The sequence below is a fragment of the Poromitra crassiceps genome, assembly GCF_964638095.1.
Source record: "Poromitra crassiceps genome assembly, chromosome: 7".
Classification (NCBI taxonomy): domain Eukaryota; kingdom Metazoa; phylum Chordata; class Actinopteri; order Beryciformes; family Melamphaidae; genus Poromitra; species Poromitra crassiceps.
Window position 1 is genome coordinate 1596716 of NC_139628.1, and position 20000 is coordinate 1616715.

General features: G+C 42.1%; 1 protein-coding gene across 2 annotated transcripts in view; it reads left to right on the plus strand.

Annotated features, from left to right (window-relative positions):
- Nucleotides 1-17037, plus strand: part of corin (corin, serine peptidase) — a 73705-nt gene extending 56668 nt beyond the window's left edge. Inside the window, exons 18-24 of one of the 2 annotated variants that reach the window (XM_083639733.1) lie at nt 1687-1815; nt 2199-2248; nt 6779-6971; nt 10441-10603; nt 14602-14710; nt 15263-15396; nt 16285-17037. In XM_083639733.1, coding sequence (XP_083495859.1) covers nt 1687-1815; nt 2199-2248; nt 6779-6971; nt 10441-10603; nt 14602-14710; nt 15263-15396; nt 16285-16470 — 964 coding nt within the window. In that variant the 3' untranslated portion in view covers nt 16471-17037. Of the gene's footprint in view, nt 1-1686; nt 1816-2198; nt 2249-6778; nt 6972-8644; nt 8708-10440; nt 10604-14601; nt 14711-15262; nt 15397-16284 lie in introns of those variants that run through there. The other variant, XM_083639734.1, reaches the window with a different exon arrangement.
- Nucleotides 17038-20000: the final 2963 nt, after the last annotated feature.

Below are 20000 nucleotides of genomic sequence, written 5' to 3' on the forward strand. Positions count from 1 at the left end.
ACCCGCTCGCAACAATAAAAGTACCGTAAATTCCGGACTATAAGCCGCACCGGTGTATAAGCCGCACCTTCAAAGTTGACTATTTTTTTCTTATATAAGCCGCACCGGACTATAAGCCGCGGGTGTTTTAATGTTTTTTTTTTTTTTTTTTTTTTTTTTTTTTTTTGTGTTTTAATGTTTAATTACCATATGTAAGGGTTCATGCACAGAGGGGATTGTAGAGGAAGCTCCCATTTATTAACATTTCAACAAAACAACATAACACAACACCACCTGTGTTGTTTTTTACAGTGCACACAGTGTCATACAGTGTCATACAGTGTGGTGAAAAGAGGGCAAGAGAGGAAATTAAAACTTATTATAGTTATATAGGATTTATAGTTAGAAAGAGTGCTAAAAAAGAGAGATTTTTTTTTTTTTGTTTGAAAAAATCCATAGATAAGCCGCACCGTTATATAAGCCGCAGGGGCCAAAAAAGGCCAAAAAACGGGGAAAAAGGTGCGGCTTATAGTCCGGAATTTACGGTACTCAGATAGCGAGAAAAACAACAACGAACATGCAAAGTCACATGTAGTTATAAGCCAAATAACGTAGCTTACTACTTTGATTACCAAATAAATCTATAAACGTAAATATGGGACGCTGTGAGCGCTGAAGGAGTGCGTGCCCGTCCGCATGTCCTCGAGTGCCCACCGCCCAGGTGGGGCCGTCAAAAGGGCCTTTCTGTGTGGAGTTTGCATGTTCTCCCCATGCCTCCTGGGGGTTTCCTTCATATAGGAACCCCACACCAAAAACATACAATATCCTGGTTGCTGATGTGGTGCCTCCTCTGGTCGTTAGGGGCACCTGTTCCGAGGAAGGGGAACTCGTTAGAATAGCGTGAACCTCCCACGTGCTATGTCCTACCGGTGAAGCTTCCCCTGTCAGGTGAAAAGAAGCGGTTGGCTAACTGCCCATGTCTCGGAGGAAGCATGGAGCCAGTTTCGGCTCTCCCCAGATCGGCAGAGGGTGGAGCAGCAACCAGGATAAATAAATTAAAACCTAACGGGGGAAACGTAAATATATAGGAATTAGTGAAAAAGACGAGAAGAGCAGGTGCAGGCTGCTGCCTGGGGCAACGTAAAGGCTTTTGTAAACCAAACGAAATGTGCATGTTTAAAAATAAATACGACCTCACGTTTACACACTGACTCCCAAACTTCCGTCCGTCACTACAGTTTTAGGAACAGGTTAGATCTTATGCATTTTTTGCATCAGTCAATAGCCTTTTGCAAGCTTTTTGACACATCTGTGGTTTTGGATGATGGATTAAAAAAAATGCACAGTGTGCAAAGACCTTAAGTCTCAAACCACGTGGTAGTAACGTTGACGCGTTAGAGGCTATGCAACCCCTAACACACACACACACACACACTGCTGACATGTACTGTATTAGATCATAGTTATATTTAACTCATGGAAAGCGATCTAGTAAACCGATCTGAGTTTGTGTGTGTCTGTGTGTGTGTGTGTGTGTGTGTGTGTGTGTGTGTGTGTGTTTGTGTTTGTGCATGCGCGTGTGTGTGTGTGTGTGTGTGTGTGTGTGTGTGTGTGTACGTGTGCGCGCGCATGTGTGTGTATGTGTGTGTGTGTGTGTGTGTGTGTGTGTGTGTGTGCGCGCGCGCGCGTGTGTGTGTGTGTGTGTAGGGTTCCGTCCTCTGTCTCCATGGTTCCTGACCAGCTAGGCGTCCCCGGCCGTCGTCGTTGGTTACACGTCCATCCTGAGTGGAGCCAGAGGAACGGCACAGCTCTGCAGGCCAGGCTGGAGAAGAGGAGGTACTGGACCTATACAAAATCAAGCTACAACCTCACTAGACCTATACAGAACCACATCTCTAGAACCTAGAACTCTTGTCTAGAACTAGACTAAATCTTCTGCCCTGCAGGCAAGATTCAAGCTTCTTCTGCAGGCTTTGTTCAACAGAATGTGAACCTAGAATGGGCCTACAGTACCTAGAACATGGACCTAACATTCAATATACCTAGAAGATAGAACATGAACCTAGAATGTACCCAAACTTCCAGACTTCTTGTCCACAAATCTAGTCACCCACCGTTATATCTTATAACCTATCTACCTATCCTTGTTTACCGTAACTGTCTCTCTGCCTGTCTGTCTGTCTATCTCTCTCTCCCTCACTCTCTCTCTCTGTCTGCAGTCACTCCTGTCATTCCAGGAAGAGAGTATCAGTCCTCTGTACCAGAGAAGGTAAACTCTTGTGTTATTTGCATTATATTATATTATATTATATTATATTATATTATATTATATTATATTATATTATTTGCATTATACATTATATTATGTACTTTACTCTTCCAAAATGAGTTTTCTGCTACTGAACTCTTAATCAGTAGCTGTAATTATTGGCCCCACATGTTTGAGTTAAACCCAGTTGAATTAGCTTAACAATTAGCTCACAGGACGTGAACAGATAGTTCAAGTTCAAATCAACACTCCTGGTTGGTCGTATAGCGGCGGCCATCTTGGTGTGAGCTGTTGGACTAGCTTGTGTATAAAGAGACTCACAGCAAGTCACTGAGCTGAGAGGGTTTACAGCAAGAACCAACACAGCTTCTCTGTCTCCTTGCTGCCATGGACTAACATGCTAATGTTGAGCTAGTTGCACTTCCTGATCTGAGTCACTCATGTGTGCTGTCTCTGCCCGATCTAAGTCACCCCTATGTCACATGTCATACATGAGACATGTTATAATTCGTGTGGTGTACAGCAGCACAGAGCAGATCTGGGCAGGAATTCACATCCTGTGAATTTTCAAAATAAAACCTGTTACTGTATTTCATGGAGGGGGGACCAATTTGGCAGCAGGGCACCACAAGGGAGCCTGCATTCAATATAATGTGTATCCCTCAATTACGTGAATGCTTCCATTATTTTGATGGTTCGGACAGGGGCGGTTTTAGCATCAGAGCTTTGGGTGGGCTCAGCCCACCCAAAGGTCATGGACCACAGAACCCCTAGGGGGGTCCGGGGGCATGCCCCCCCGGAAGGAAATTTTGTACAGTTTCAAGTAAAAATGGATCAAACTGGCGCACTTTGAGATCAAAATGAAGAGACTAGATCTATGAAGAACTACACACATCAATATCTTCTTTACCGTTCTGTGGTTTTACAGCAATGAAAAAATAATTGTTTCCCTATATATACTATATATATTCTGCATACAGGTTACTATATGGTAGAATTATGCTTGCATAAATAATACCAAAATCACTTCAGGGGAGTTTCAAGTAAAGTAACATTTTGCTTTGTAGGCAAAACAAAAGTAAAATTAAATCAAAAGGGAACTTCCTAACTTATTGGCTGGAATAATATTCCGACAAGATAATAATATACTGTAAGCACTAAAGCAGGAGTTTGCAGTCAACTAGTTGAAATTAATATGTGGCAGTATTTGTGGGGGTCAAAATCTATGTAGGGTGTACCACCACAAATAGTTTAGTGTATGGGAAACACTGACTATTAAATTGTGTGACTAGAAAGACACCAATAAATCTGAGAAAATGTACTTTAATTTTGAACAACAGCACTACAACGGTGGCATTACAAATGGTATTATGAAATTATTGTGTGAAAAAACAAGAATGCCACTTTTTTCATGAACTTTAAGCAGAAAATTAAAAAATAGTTTTAAAGCAAAAATAAATAATAAATAAAGATAATTTTAACATTGGCTCAACCAGCCCATCTTACTGACCACCAGGGGTCCTGGTCCTTAATCCCTTTTTATTACTCCCATGCCACTGGTACTGTACACAAACAAGGCTGTTTAAATATCTGCCTTGCACTCCCTTAGAGCAGGGGTGTCAGACTCATATTAGGTAGAGGGCCGGATTTGTACAACTGAGACCTCATGGGGGCCGGATTTTTTTTTAACTAAAATCAATTCGACTCATTTACCCATTTACTTCACAAAAGAAATACTGCTCTTTCCATTTCTCTTGAAACTGCCTGCATTCCGTGTCAACCTTTCTCTTTTTCGACAGCATCTTGTTCAGGGGCGGACTGGGATCATAATTCAGGCCGGGCATTAGATACCAAGCAGGCCAGGCCGATACGGGCCGACGCGCGTGCCGGCGTCAGAAAAATTTGGGCCGTTTAAAGCTCAATTTGGGCCGTTTGAAGCCAGATGTGGGCCGTTTGAAGCCCAATTTGGGTCGTTTAAAGCCAGATTTGGGCCGTTTGAAGCCCGATTTGGGCCGTTTGAAGCCCAATTTGGGCCGTTTGAAGCCCAATTTGGGCCAAGTCCAATTTTACAATGAGATGCACCCACTTTAATCCTGAATAAAGTAATAAAACCACTAGTAAACCAGTAGGCAGCGCCTGGCCTGCTGTTTTTTTGCAGGCCAGGCCACCGGGCATTTGCCCGACGTGCCCGATTATGCAGTCCGCGCCTGATCTTGTTGATTCTTTTGTTTTTTGGTAGGTAGCTGAATGCGCGATTCAATTCCAGCGTGGCATCATGGCGGCTTTGTTTACACCTGATGACCTACTGACATACTTCCTTGTAGTGCAGGTTAATTAACTTATGAATGAACTCTTAGCTTGCTTATTAGCCACACGTAGTTCATGATAATGGGGTGCGAATTTAATAATAATAATAATATATATATATATTTTTTTTAATATTCCAAAACATCTCGCGGGCCGGATGAAACCTGCCCGGGGGCCGGATCCGGCCCGTGGGCCGGATCTCTGACATCCCTGCCTTAGAGGGAAATAACAAGCCTGTAAGAACTTTTATTGAGATACTGAACTAACATCACAGCAAGACATAAGTGATGCCATGCACGCATGTTAAGCTATCGTCATCATCACATCAGACAGGCTGTGTAAAGCAGCCACTTGCGATTCTGAAGGGCTTAATTTCATTCAGATAACAAGGGACCCGTTTGAAAATGTTTGTCACTTATGCCCATATGTTTCTCAAAAAACATCACATCCATTTACACCCGCTTACTGCGAGCTAGCATGACATGGCTGGCTGGTGCCATGGTAGCCTACCTACCTTCCTCCAGTCCACCTGTTTGTCTGGCAGGCACAGCGACAAGTTCTTTTGTTTAGCCTACGACAACGTTATAATAATATAATTTGCATATCAATATGCGCTAATTAAGTAACTACTAACGACTCTGACTGCTCAATGCTCACCTCAGTTTCATTGATCATGAGTGGGGAGAACGATTGTGTGGACTGTGGAGGACCACTTCGCTGCTGTACTGTGTGTGTGACCTGTGTGAAGTGATGTGGGATTAGGCAGATAGATGGAGGAGGGAGCGCCTGCGCAGCCGCGGTTCTAGAAACTTTTCGGGTGGGCTGAACCCCCCTAAATTTTTGTCTCAGCCCACCCTAAGAACATAGAGGGGGGGGGGGAAACATGCACACAGCGCATTGAGTGTAGTCAGAAACTGCTACTAATGACCACCATGGATTTGGAGAGGGATTAAAAAAAAAAAAAAAAAAAAAAAGTTTTTTTGTTTCTATTTTTTTGGGTGGGCTGAGACTATTTTTGGGTGGGCTAAAGCCCACCCAAAAACGGCCTAGAACCGCCCCTGGGTTCGGACCTGGTTCGTAGTTTGTGTTCACTCGACATCAACAATCTGATCAATCACATCTGATCCTTTTATCCAACCTGCCTCTGACCAGACAACGAATGGGCTCATATTTACGACATTCAGGTACATGATAACAACAATATGAGGGGGCAGGCGGGAGGGGGCGTTGATGACGTGCTAAGCAACACATACAAACCATTAATGTCCCCGTGCTATTTAATAATTTCATGAACGGACGTAGTTATGTGGCTGGATTATTTGGAAGAGAGCCAAATTGGTGAGTAAACAAGTAGCCTAAAAGTTTAATCGTTTATTTTCCTCCATCTGCCAGTTAGAAAATGTAACAAGGAGATGTGCATTAGGCTATTATTGGGTGATGAGTGATCAGTATTAATGTTCACCTATAGTATTTAATCGTTCACGCATTTCAATGAATTAAACGAGCAAACTCACGAACAGCGTTTAGTAGGCTATAGGCCTATTCGCTTTGATCCTCAGCCTGATGACGCAGCGGTGCCCAGGTGGGAGAGATCAGATGAGAGGAGCCGCTCACACACTCCTCTCTCCACTGTCATGTTATTATTGCCCAATGCCCAGACATGTTTTAAGCAGCGGTTTCTCATCAAGGCAATGTCGAGGAAATATTGGCTCATATTTGTGTCCGCAAATCCAGATAGGAGCGTGCATGTTGTGTGTGTTTATGCGTCCCAAGCTTTCCCAGAATGATGTGCCGAACAAAGAGGCTATCTATCCCGCTGCAAAGTCGATCTCTGAGAATTGGAATAGACATTGACTATAGGTATAAGGTAGCCTATAGGTATAGGTATAAGAGTAGAATACTATTTACATTTATACATTTATTTAGATCCAGAGCAGAGAATTGTAGCCTATTCTGTAGGCTACTTTTCATACGTGACAGCACTGCCCCCAAACCACAGAGCTTCTCCCTCATGTTTAGAAAGTGATGAAGTAGTTTATTGAGTCATGTCTAGCAGGGTAACTGCGGCGGATAGTCGGACCTGATTCTACGGTTATAATCCACAGTTCATGTTTAGAAGAGGCTTATGTTAGCCTCGTCGCCAACGTCTCTCACTCTCTCTCTCCCTCCCCCCCCCTCTCTCCCTTCCCCCCTCTCTCTCTCTCCCTCCCCCCTCTTTCTCAGACTGTGGGCAGCGTGCGCCCTTGGGTGCAGGTTCCTCCCTCCACAGGAGGAGGCGTATCCTGGGTGGGCGTGTCTCTCGGCGGGGGGCGTGGCCTTGGCAGTGCTCTCTGCAGAGCGGGCAGAGCGGACACGTCTGTGGCTGCGTGCTCATACACAGGAGATGGGCCCTGACCGTCGCACACTGCTTTGAGGGGTGAGGAGTGTGTGTGTGTGTGTGTGTGTGTGTGTGTGTGTGTGTGTGTGTGTGTTGTAGTGTGTGTGTGTGTGTGTGTGTGTGTGTGTGTGTTGTAGTGTGTGTGTGTGTGTGTGTGTGTGTGTGTGTGTGTGTGTGTGTGTGTGTGTGTGTGTGTGTGTGTGTGTGTGTGTGTTGTAGTGTGTGTGTGTTGTGTGTGTGTGTGTGTGTGTGTGTGTGTGTGTGTGTGTGTGTGTGTGTGTTGTAGTGTGTCTGCGCATGTAGAGGGCATCTGGGGGACAGTCGGAAGAGCTAATGTGTGGCGGGGGGGGGGGGGGGGGGGGGATTTTTGACGAAAAGAAAAGAGAGAGAAGTAAGGATTCAAGTTGGTTTGCATCACTATTGGTATTTTGGACTTCAACTTAGATGCATGCTTTTAGCACCATGGACAGCTCAACATAGAAATAATTCAGACAAACTATTACAATTACAAACCAAAAACTGAAACAATAGACCCTTCTCACAGGGGCCATTTTGTGTCGAAAAGGCAGAATAAACACAGGTGCAAGAAAAACACTAATGAGGGTTTCAAACATCCATGATTGGAATTTGGAAACCCTCATTAGTGTTTTGTTTGCACCTGTGTTTATTCTGCTTTTTCGACACAAAATGGCCCCCGTGAAAAGGGTCTATGACAGTATTGCTTTGGGATGAGGAGAAACCTCATCCTTCTCAGCTACTAGTCTGCATCGAATAGTACTAAGCCTGTGTATTATCTATCAGCTGACATAAAAACATTAAACCATTGTCTCAAATTCAATCAACAACAAAGCTATGCCAATAAGTTTTGCTTGGGAATCAAATGTGTCTGAAACTGCTGATAGTTTACAATGAATGCACTCTGCACTCTTTCAGCACCATGGATAGCTCACATCAGGTACTGGTGTTGGCCTGGTAGGATTATTTAACACTGAATAATTGCTTATGGATTTTATTTTAGTGTGCATTTGCTTCGGATTGAGTGTTTACTCGTTTGTATTAGTTGACACTGTTAGTAATGTGCGTAGTGAAAGAAATGACCCGCCTACCATTTTGCTGTGAATATTGAACTGCTAACTGGTTTTAACTGCTTAAAAAACTACTTATTCCGCCTGGTTAATTTGATTCCCGCTGAATGACATGACCAAGTACAGCGGAGTCCAGTTTATACAGATTCACTTTTAGTGCCACAGTAGGTGATCCAATTACCTACAGTGACATATGGCACATTCAGTCCTCAACTCTCCACCGTGATAGGCTGATGTGTGGTGAGCCTTCTGCCGCAAACTGGCTGCCGTGCATCACCCAGGTGGGTGCTGCACATCGGTGGTGGATGAGTTGAGTTCCCTCCCCCTCCCTCCCCTGATGTGTGAAGCACTTTGAGTGTCTAGAAAGGCACTATATAAAACCAATCAATGATGGGGTTGGGGGGTTAGGGTCATGTCAGTGGGAGGATTCTGGCCTGTTTGTTGAGCTGGCTGTGCTCAGGGGATATGGGGGGGGGGGGGGGGTACAGAGTCCTTATTTGTGGTGGTTTTGGGACTCTGATGATGCGGATGGCAGTTGGGAAGAAGCTGCTGTTCTTGTAATGATAGTGAATGTTGAATAAAAGCAGGGGGTTAAAACACAGGCATGAAATGAATCATTGTCCGCAGATCACAAAGGTAACAAACAGGTGAAGATTGATGATCGGTGTGCCGGGTTTGATGACTTGACGAGACTTGATGTGAAAGACAATAAGAAAACAAAGCAATGAAAGAGAAGGACATTCAACTCTCAATATAGCCTTAATGGCACAAGTGAATTGCATCAGCTATTAACATTCCTGATTATTAATTAATTAAAGGAAATCCACACCTGAAATAATAACAGCCAATGTTTCAACAAACTTAGCGATGCAAGCAAATAACACACATCATAATGAATACTACTGATGATACTACTATTGGTTGATAACAGGCTTTATTTCCTATGGCAAATACAAGTAATAATAAGTGGACTTTGGGCAATAATGCATGAGGTCAATCAAACTAACTGTAAAACTGTAAAACCTCATTTTCTCTGTTAAAGGAGCAAAACTATGGAACAGTCTACCTACTGAGCTGAAAACAACACGATTTTAATGCTTTTAACAGGGGTATTAAGTCATGGTTAAAAGAGAAACAACTGTGTTCTCACACTTAATACCCTTGTAGACCTCTGGTGGTACTCTGTAGTATGTCTGTATTGTGTGTACTGTATTGTATGTACATCATTTAATATTTGTATGTATAGCTTTGCTCTTGTGGTTTTATATTTGATTATGTTTCTTTTAGGGTATGTCCTCTGGGGTGCATTTTAGTGACTTTCTTTAGTGACTTTCTAGTCAATACATTTGTATGTATAGCTTTACTCTTGTGGTTTTATATTTGATTATGTATCTTTTTGGGTATGTCCATTTGGGTTGTGTTTTGGTGTAGGAGTCACCTGTGGACAGGTGTTGAAAATTAACGTTCCGCTATAAACACTAAACACTGTGTATCTGGTTGTTGTGCATACATGTATGTTTCATCTCCAATGCTCTGTGATGTCCATATCAAATAAACTGAACCTAACCTAACTATACAGAGAACCAAATCAGATGAAATAGCGGCGGTTAGGTGCACCCCCGCACATCCAACCAGCTTCCACGGAGGCGGTGAGACAGCCGCGGGAAAATGACTAATTTTTTCACACGGCAATTAAAGCTGGCTGTTAGGTTTGAAACAGTGTCCATGAGTGGAAGTCGGCTGATTTACCCTCAGTGAATGTATGGCTCTCTCAGCTGGGGACGGTGGCAGCATATGAGAAACTCTCTCTTCGTCTCATTAACCAGTCAGAGAAATATGTTCAGAAATGGGGGAAATATCTGGACTTTGTGAATGGACTATGATGGGAAGATGTTTTATTTTATTTTATTTAAGCTGATGTTTATGCCGGGTGCTTTTGCAATGGTGTTTGTGGGCTGCTGATGTGACACTGTGTTTTTCTTTTCTTTTCTTAGAATAGTGGTTAGGTTTAGTTTGATTTTTGTTTTGTATGTCTTTATTTGTTTGTTATTGTATGGTATTTGTATTTGTGGTTCTTTTGGTGTGCGGACTGTATTGTTTATGAAAATATGAATAAATAATTGATCATAAAAAAGGTTTGAAACAGTGTCTGATGCATTACAGTATCTTTGTACAGTTTGCCTCAATGTAAACAAGTGGGTGAATTATTCAATGTGTACGTGTCAGTCAGGCCCTTTGGGAGGGTGAGACCCATTTCATTTGAAGCGGGTGAAACATAACTAAAGCCGCCAATGGTGTTGGATATAGAGAAAGTGAAAGAACGTGTGTTGTGAATTGTTTTATCAAAATGGAGGAAGTACTGTAAATTCAGGACGGAGGTTTCATCCCCCACTCTCTCTCTCTCTCTCCCCTCCCCCTCCCAGGAGAGAGAGTGCAGAGCTGTGGAAGGTGGTGTTGGGTTTGAATAATCTGGACCACCCGGGCGCACACAGCCAGAGCCGGGGGGTGCGCTCCATCATCGTCCACCCGCGCTACAACCGGGCGGTGGTCGACTATGACATCAGCGTGGTCGAGCTAGAGTCAGAGGTGAGAGAGAAAGGGAGAGAAAGAGAGACTGACAAACGGAGTGAGTACGTTTTGGCAGTTTTTTTTTTATCATCTTCATTTTTCTTGGCAGGCTCATTTTTTTTACTTTATTTTTTATGTTTGTTGTTGTAATACTCATGTCGGCCACAAGAGTGGACCACTGACCCCATCTTCTAAATAGGACTAAAGATTTTCTTCCACATTTCTAGCCAAAAGAAAGACATGACTGTAATAACTTGCTACAGTAACACCCAATATAGTGTTTAGAGTGCATGGAGATATTAAAAACTTACCTGGAGGAAAACAGGAATGCCTTTAGTCCTATTTAAAACATGGAGTTGTGGTGCACACTTGTGGCTGAAGTGAGTATTACAGCAACAAACACTGGGAGCCGGGGGGGGGGGGGGGGATTAAGAAGGATTATCATTGCAAAACGTTCTGTTCTTTTCTGTTTTTTCTCTCACTTACTGTACGTCTCAGGGCTTCTGTAAGATCCACAGTATAGTATTAGTAGGTCTAGTATTATTGATCATCAATATTCTATATTAGGTATTAGAGACCATCTATGTCAGACCAGTTTACTGTCTCAGCCTGGCCTGCTATGTGTCTAGTATAGGGTTATTGACAGTATCAGTAGTTATAGTATTGGTATAATACAGTATTCATACAGTATTGATGCAGTATTCATACAGTATTCATACAGTATTGATACAGTATTGACACATTATTGACACATTATTGATACAGTATTGACACAGTATTGACACATTATTGATACAGTATAATTCATACAGTGTTGACACAGTATTGATACATTATTGATACAGTATACATACAGTGTTGACACAGTATTGATACGTTATTGATACATTATTGATACATTATTGATTCAGTATTGACACATGATTGATACAGTATTGATACATTATTGATACAGTATACATACCGTGTTGACACAGTATTTCTACATTATTGATACAGTCTGCATACAGTGTTGACACAGTATTGATACATAATTGATGCAGTATACATACAGTTTTGACACAGTATTGATACAGTATACATACAGTGTTGACACAGTATACATACAGTGTTGACACAGTATTGATACATTATTGATACAGTATACATACAGTTTTAACACAGTATTGATACATTATTGATACAGTATACATACAGTGTTGACACAGTATTGATACATTATTGATACAGTCTGCAGTGTTGACCAGAGATGGGAAGTAACGAAGTACAAATACTTTGTTAATGTACTTAGGTAGATTTTTCAGGTATTTGTACTTTACTGAGTATTTATTTTTCTGACGACTTTTTACTTTTACTCCCTACATTTTAACACAAGTATCTGTACTTTCTACTCCTTACATTTTCAAAACAAGCTTGTTACTTTAGTTTTATTTTTATTTTTGATTTGATACTTTATTGTCCACCATGGTGGAAATTTTTCTTTGGCTTCTCTTCCCATCAAGATACATTGTGCACAGTCAGCACACCATAAAACATAAAGACATAGAACATAAAACACACATGTACAAGTTAAGACATAGATAGTGCAAATAAACATATGATTCCAAATACAAACACCTAACTAAAAATGGCTTCCTACCTATCTAAAATACCAGTCATATACCTACCTACCTAAAATATTACAAATACAATACCTAACTAAAATGGCTTCCTAATTCCTAACTATCTAAAATACCAGTCATATACCTACCTATCTAAAATATTACATAGCGCAGCAGTGACAGCACACAGGACAGTTCATTTATTTAATGACCGTATGGCACAGGGGATAAATTAGTTTTTGTAAATGTTCCGGTTGGCCCTTGGGACCCTGAATCGACGACCGGATGGAAGCAGCTGGAATGCAGAGTTCAGTGGGTGCGAGGCATCACCACTGATCTTCCTTCCTTTCCTGATAACAGCCTTTTCAAAAATGTTGGAAAGCTGTTTTTGTGTTTTGCCAACAATTTTACTTGCTATTTTAACTATTCTAGAAAGTTTGTTTTTGCTCTTTACGTTCAGGTTGCCGTACCAGGCGGTCATATTAAAAGACAGGACTGATTCGACCAGACTGCTGTATGCCGTTTGGAGAATGTGTTGGCTGACACCAAAACTCCTCAGCTTCCTGATTAAAAACAGACGCTGATTGGCTTTCTTATATATATAGTCTGTGTTCTCATTAAAGGTCAAAGTCTGGTCAAAGATTGTCCCCAGATACTTGAACTGTTTGACCTTTTCCACAGGCTGGTTACTGAGCATGATAGGGACCATGTTACTTTCCCCTGGTTTTGTTTGCATAATGAGTTCCTTTGTTTTGGACACGTTAATTTCTAGTTTGCATGCTCGGCACCAGTCCTGCAGTGCAGTGGCCTGCTTGAGGTATGCCTCTTCATAGATGGCATCATCTTCCCTAAGAAGACCAACAAGGGCCATATCGTCTGCGTATTTAAGCAGCTTCAGGTTACAGTTATTTACACACATCATGTTTACATAAATTGAGAACAGCAGTGCGGACAGTACACAACCTTGGGTGCCCCAGTGTTTAAGACAAGTTCATCTGAGTACAGTCCGTTCATCAGGACTCTCTGAGGGCGGTCCGTTAGGAAGCTCCTAATTAGATGAATGAGACCCCCATTCACATTCATCTCTAATAGTCGTTCCAACAGAATATCAATTTGCATAGTGTTGTTTAATGCACAACAACAACGATTAAGAAAGACAGAGAAGAAACGGGGCAGAATAAATAGAGATAGCTCATTCCAGGCTCCGCCAATAGTATGGAATGGCACTCGTCCGGTCCCCTAAATGTCAGCTTGTGATTGGCTCTCTGTCAATGTTACGAAACTTCATTGGCTAGACAGTCTCCTAAGGAGGCGTGGACATAACCTGGAAAAGAAGTGCACAGTCCACCCACCACACCATGTATCGATGTATCAGAACGATGCACCAAACGTGAGAACGCTGCCATAAAAGAGATGAGAGACGGACACTCGATCATGCTGAGAAATTGCGTCTGTGAATAATGTGATGTCCATGTCAGCCAGAGGAACCAGTAACATGAGCGATGCAGCTGAAAGTGAGGTTGAAGTTGTCAACACTGCAGACTCCAACGAGCCAGAGGCTCTGACAGTGTCGCTTTTTTTGTTTGTTTACATGGCGTAATAGTTGTCTGATCAGACACTAGAGAAAAAAACACAGGACAAGCACAGACTATAGTTCTTGCACAAAGGTTAGTTACATCTTGTCTTGTGTTTTTGAATCTCAGTGTATGTGCTCCAGAGGCTTCAATAAAGTAGGAGACACCTTGTATCCAACAGTTAAACTTTTGTGTTTAACGATGTGCATATTCATATAACCTGGAAATGTTAATGAGGGAGCAATGGATGTCATTTTAAGGATTTTAATGGGATAATTTGACTGTTTTTGTGGAAAAACCACAGCACACATTATTAATCAAAGTAGAGTTTTAAGATGTATAAAAACATGTTTGTAGGGGATATTTTAAGTTCAATAGTCTTCAAATTATATTATTTATATGACGTGAGGTTCAGTTAGCTTTGCACAGAAAAAATACTTTTTACTTTTACTCTTTGAGTACATTTCATAGCCTGTACTTTTTTACTTTTACTTGAGTAAATAGCTGAATCGGTACTTCTACTTTTACCAGAGTAGTTTTTTACACAAGTACAGTAACTGTACTTCTACTTAAGTACAGAATGTGAGTACTTTTCCCATCTCTGGTGTTGACACAGTATTGATACATAATTGATGCAGTATACATACAGTGTTGACACAGTATTGATACATTATTGATACAGTATACATACAGTGTTGACACAGTATTGATACATTATTGATGCAGTATACATACAGTGTTGACACAGTATTGATACATTATTGATACAGTCTGCATACGGTGTTGACACAGTATTGATAAATTATTGATACAGTATTGACGAGGTGTGTGTGTGTTTCAGGTGGAGGAGACAGGCTTTGTCAGGCCGGTGTGTCTGCCTCATCCTGGACAGCTGCCATTCCCTGACTCCTACTGCTACATCACAGGCTGGGGTCACATGGGCAACCGCAGTGAGTATACACACACTCAAACGCATGCACACACACACACACACACACACACACACACATGCGCACACTCACTCACTCACTCACTCACTCACTCACTCTCACACACACACACACACACACACACACACACCACACTGCTACATCACAGGCTGGGGCCACATGGGCAACCGCAGTGTTTTTTTAATCCACCTTTTCCTACTTGTTTTTCAATTTAAATGTGTGGTTTTTGAGTTTTCTGGGTTCCAGCAGCCTATCTGAGGTTATACAGCTTTTCTCCAGCAGGAGGCAGCAGAGCCAGTGAGATTTAGAGGAGAGGTCCGCTCCAGAGGAATGTCTACTTTTGTATTAGAAAAGAAAGCTGTGCTCTTTCAAGCAGTGATTCTCAAACCTTTTGATATCAAGGACCCTCATTTAGTCCACATTACAACAGCCACAGACCCCCCCCCCCCCCCCATCTGATGAGATGTTGCCTCTGTGTGTGTGTGTGTGTGTGTGTGTGTGTGTGTGTGTGTGTGTGTGTGTGTGTGTGTGTGTGTGTGTGTGTGTGTGCAGTGCCCTTCAAGCTGCAGGAGGGTGAGGTGAGGATCATCTCTCTGTCCCAGTGTCAATCTTACTTTGACATGAAGACCATCACCTCCAGGATGCTGTGTGCTGGCTACGAGGCTGGGACTGTCGACTCCTGCATGGTACGCACACGCGCACGCACACACACACACACACACACACACACACACACACACACACACACACACACACACACACACACACACACACACACACATCCATATGAACACCATTTTAGCTGAAATTATTTATTCCATTGGGCTGTAGTGGTCCATAATGCAGCACAAATAGAAACCAGCTAAATTGATTGCAATAGATGCATGCCATACATAAGAAAACTTTGCAATCTGCTGAAAAATATTAAAAACCATAATTTTGAAGCCTTATGTCCAAAATATCTGGAGGAAGTCATAAAAAAAATGCTTTTTTGTAAAAAGTGTCTTAGAGCTCAAAAATAGCACTTTTTTGCACTTTATAGTGGTTTTCAATGGGGAATTATCTATTCATTTCTGGATAATAACATGAATGCAGTGAACATTTTTGATTCCCGGGGCCAAAAATTAGCTGAGGTACTGAAGTGTGAAAATCCTTGATATAAGCCCCAATCCCCCCCCCCAAATGTCAAAATTCATGGCCATTTGACCATTTATATCACATTTATAACAATGCGAACACAGAAAATTACACTGCGCTAGCCCAAAATGTACCAACAATGTATCCACAGACCTTGTTGTGAGCAGTTTCATGTAGGAACTATTTTCTTTCGACCGAACTACAGCCAGCAACCTGTTGCTATAGCTTCAGTTTCTTGTAGGAACTCACTAGCAGCTAGCTAGCGGGTGTAGTTCAGTCAAAAAAATAGTTGCTACATGAAACTGCTCAAGTGTTATATAATTCTGTTAATGTAAAGTTTTGAATGTGTGTGTGTGTGTGTGTGTGTGTGTGTGTGTGTGTGTGTGTGTGTGTGTGTGTGTGTGTGTGTGTGTGTGTGCGTGTGTGTGTGTGTGCAGGGAGACAGCGGCGGTCCCTTGGTGTGTGAGGACGCGGTCTCTGGTCGTTATACCCTGTTCGGCCTGACGTCCTGGGGCAGCGTGTGCTTCAGCAAGGTGTTGGGCCCCGGGGTCTACAGCAACGTTACACACTTCACCCCCTGGATACAACGACAGATATACACACACACATACCTGTCTGACTGACACACACACACACACACACACACACACACACACACACACACACACACACACACACACACACCAGCCTGGTCACCAGAATAAAATATCTGCATTGTGCATTTCTACAATCTTGGGCACGTAGAATATCAATGTTTCTGAACCAAGCAGACGTTGCATATCAACATTACTAGATACGTGTATAAACGTCAGAGACTCGGTGGCCATTAAGGCTGTTGTGGTCACGGTGGATGGAGGGCATAAACACTTGCCTTAAGTCTAAATTTAATTTGTGAGTCACATGTCTCGTTTATTGTTATTTAAGCCTATCCCAAACCGTAACCGTAACCAAGTTGTTTTAGCTGCCTAAACATAACCAACGTTGTTAAAGTTGTGTTATTTGTGTTTAACGTTGGAAAGGCAGCGTGTTTTTCAGATGAACCGCTGTTTTGTTTTGATATACGTTCAGATTGTAGGTTTGTAGAAATGTAAAATGTAGATGTTTTATTCTAGTGACTGGGCTGAACACACAGAGAGACTCTGGACTGCTTCTTTCCCTCTCTGCTTCCTGTCTTCAGCATTCCAAGAGGAAGTGATGTCATCGTCAATCTCTGCCTCCATTGTTTGCATTCTACCCACACACACACACACACACACACACACACACACACACACACACACACACACACACACACACACACACACACACACACACACACACACACACACACACACACACACACACACACACACACACACACTTACCGTTATGCTATTTGTGCCTATGTGGTCAGAAGCCTCTCCATCCAGTTAACACCACAGTAAATTAACATGATGATTATTCTAACAGCTACTAATGTGATAAAACAACAAATCAACAAAAGTACTATATTACTCATTGCAAAAGTACTCACATCAACGTACTACTCAGCAGTAGTAAAGTAGTAAAACTTCCACCTACTTCATCCAACCCAGCTCAGTGTGAGAGGGATACGATGAGTTTTGATGGCTGGATGGAGAATACAATGTCGATTTTTGGATAATAATTCAGCTTCAATGTGATATTTAGAGGGGTGATAGCAAAAACAGCATCTTATTAATGACATTAGTATCTAATATTAGGCTGAAACTGAAGTATTAATTTGTTACACTGCTCTTTACTTGAAGAAGATATAGCCTAGTTACACTGCCAACAGAGATGTTTAAAAGGATCTTAACTGCGCGTCAGAGGCGTGTTATTCGCGACACATCAGCAGATTTTTCAGAGCGCTAAGAGTTAAAAATATTTCCGTTTTCGTGGTTGCACTCGGAGCAGATGGTGACCAGTCTGAGCGTCTCCTACAAGCTGCTGCTAGCTAACACACAGCACTACACTTCCCACAATGCTTCACTCTATAGTGCCTGTACTTAAACCTAGCAGTAAGAAAACAACCTTGTACACTGTCGTGCTGTACCTGTGTGTGCGTGATGTCTTCAGTAAGCTACAGTCTGTGTGTGTGTGTGTGTGTGTGTGTGTGTGTGTGTGTGTGTGTGTGTGTCTGTGTGTGTGTCTGTGTGTGTAAGATGATTTTCTGCTTCTAAATGCAGTGCCTGCCACACAGGGCAACTGTTTGGGCAACTTTGATGGGCAACATTGCCCAGTGAGCTTCCTCAGCATTGTTGCTTTGATGTCACAGTAATGTCTTGTTGACGTGGAATTTGCTTTATTCGTGCACTGGCGGCCATATTGGATTTACATCATACTTGGCATGTGAAACAACGCAACTGACAGCAAAACAGATGGAAACAGGCTCACGCTGCGTTCGTTTATGCCCGGAGGTGGCAAGTGGCAAACGTGTCATCGCTGACTTATGTGTGTTCGAGCTTCAAGTCACAAAACCATGGATGCTAATAGCAGTTAGCTGTCTAAGCTAACAGCTAATAACAACAATAACATTTAGTTGTATAGGTTTAACCAACTAGGTATGCTGATTGGTCTGAAAGCTTGCTATTGTTGAAAAGATCAGAAAAATTTGTAAAAAAGTATGTTTTAAATTCTTACAATCGTGGGCGCCATGTTGAAATGACGTCAAATGACGCGCTGGGAGCAACTGGGGGTTGAGAAATCATAAACGAGTTTGCGAGTATACAACTCCGAGTTAGCGTGGCGTTTTATTGGATTTTTGCTAATAGCAAGTGGCAATTTGCGACCTCCATAAATGAACGCATCATAACGCACGCTTTCACAAAGTATAAATCTGAACCAAAATGATCTGTCAATGTTGTGTGAAGATCATCAGAGCTGAGCAGATCCAGCTCTAACACTGCAGACACCTGACTGATGTTGATCTATAACGTTAGCTAATGTTAGCAGTTACCTGCGTTAGCTATAGACAGTTTTAACTTGACAACAATAACAACCGTCACAACCCACCTGGATATCCGGTTTACTTCCTGTATACATAGCTGAGCGCAGGCTCATATTAAATGTTAACGTTAGGCCGTGTCTCAGACAGACACAGTAACAAGTTAGCCTATTTCGGTCTTTACGTATTGTAGTTAGTAGTTGTTGTTGTTGTTGATGATAGTTGCCATAACAACCACCCCTGTCGGAAAGACGTGAACACGCTGGGTAGTAGGAAGCGTTGTTGTCCGGTCTGGAGCTAGCCTGAGAGGCGAATAAAAGCTACATGTTACAGAGTAAGCTGACTATCAGTACGTTATTGCACGCATAGGCCTGTCTTTACATTAAAAAAAAATAAAAAATAGAAATAGAAGTAGGCTATGTCATTGTTTTCCCCTGAATAGCTGAGAAAGTGGACACTGTCAATAGTTAGCACTGTGAAGCTGATACAATTCAGGTTGCGGTAATAATGCAACATTTAAGGATGCCAACCGCCATAAAACACAGAAGAAGAAGCTGAGAAAAAGGAAATGCTGTGGGGTTGCAGCTGGTGAAAACCATCTATAGGTCCAACACATTAACTAATGTTAGCAGTTAGCCTCCATTAGAATTAACGTTAGATTTATCTCTCCACAACCCGCCCACCCCAACAACCCAACCAACCATCGAACCTGTCAGGTTTCCCACCCAGAGGCTGATAGAGGCCTACGTTGAACGTACATTGAAAGCAGCATGTTGATGCTGACGGGAAGGTTGCCCAACTTCATTGCCCAACAACTTGCCCTGTCTTCCCCCAACGCTAAGGTCTATCTGAAGTCTGGAACATTCCAAGTGATTGTTGTTGTTTTGTGTGCTTGTTTTTTTAAGAATATTTTTCTACAGCTTTTTGTATGTCATGCTTATCATACAGAGCCAGACTGTTGGTGCGTGCGTGCGTGCATGTGTGTGTGTGTGTGTGTGTGCGTGTGTGTGTGTGTGTGAGAGAGAGATTGTATGTTTGTGTGTTTCTGATGTCACTTCCTGATTTAGCTGTTACACTTTGTTATCACTGTTGTTGTTTATGATGATGAAGATGATGATGAAGAGTGTTATATGGATTTAAATGCTTCATGAACTGATTGTATGTTTTGTGTAAAAGTGAAATATTTGCTTTGTATCACCTTGTATGCCA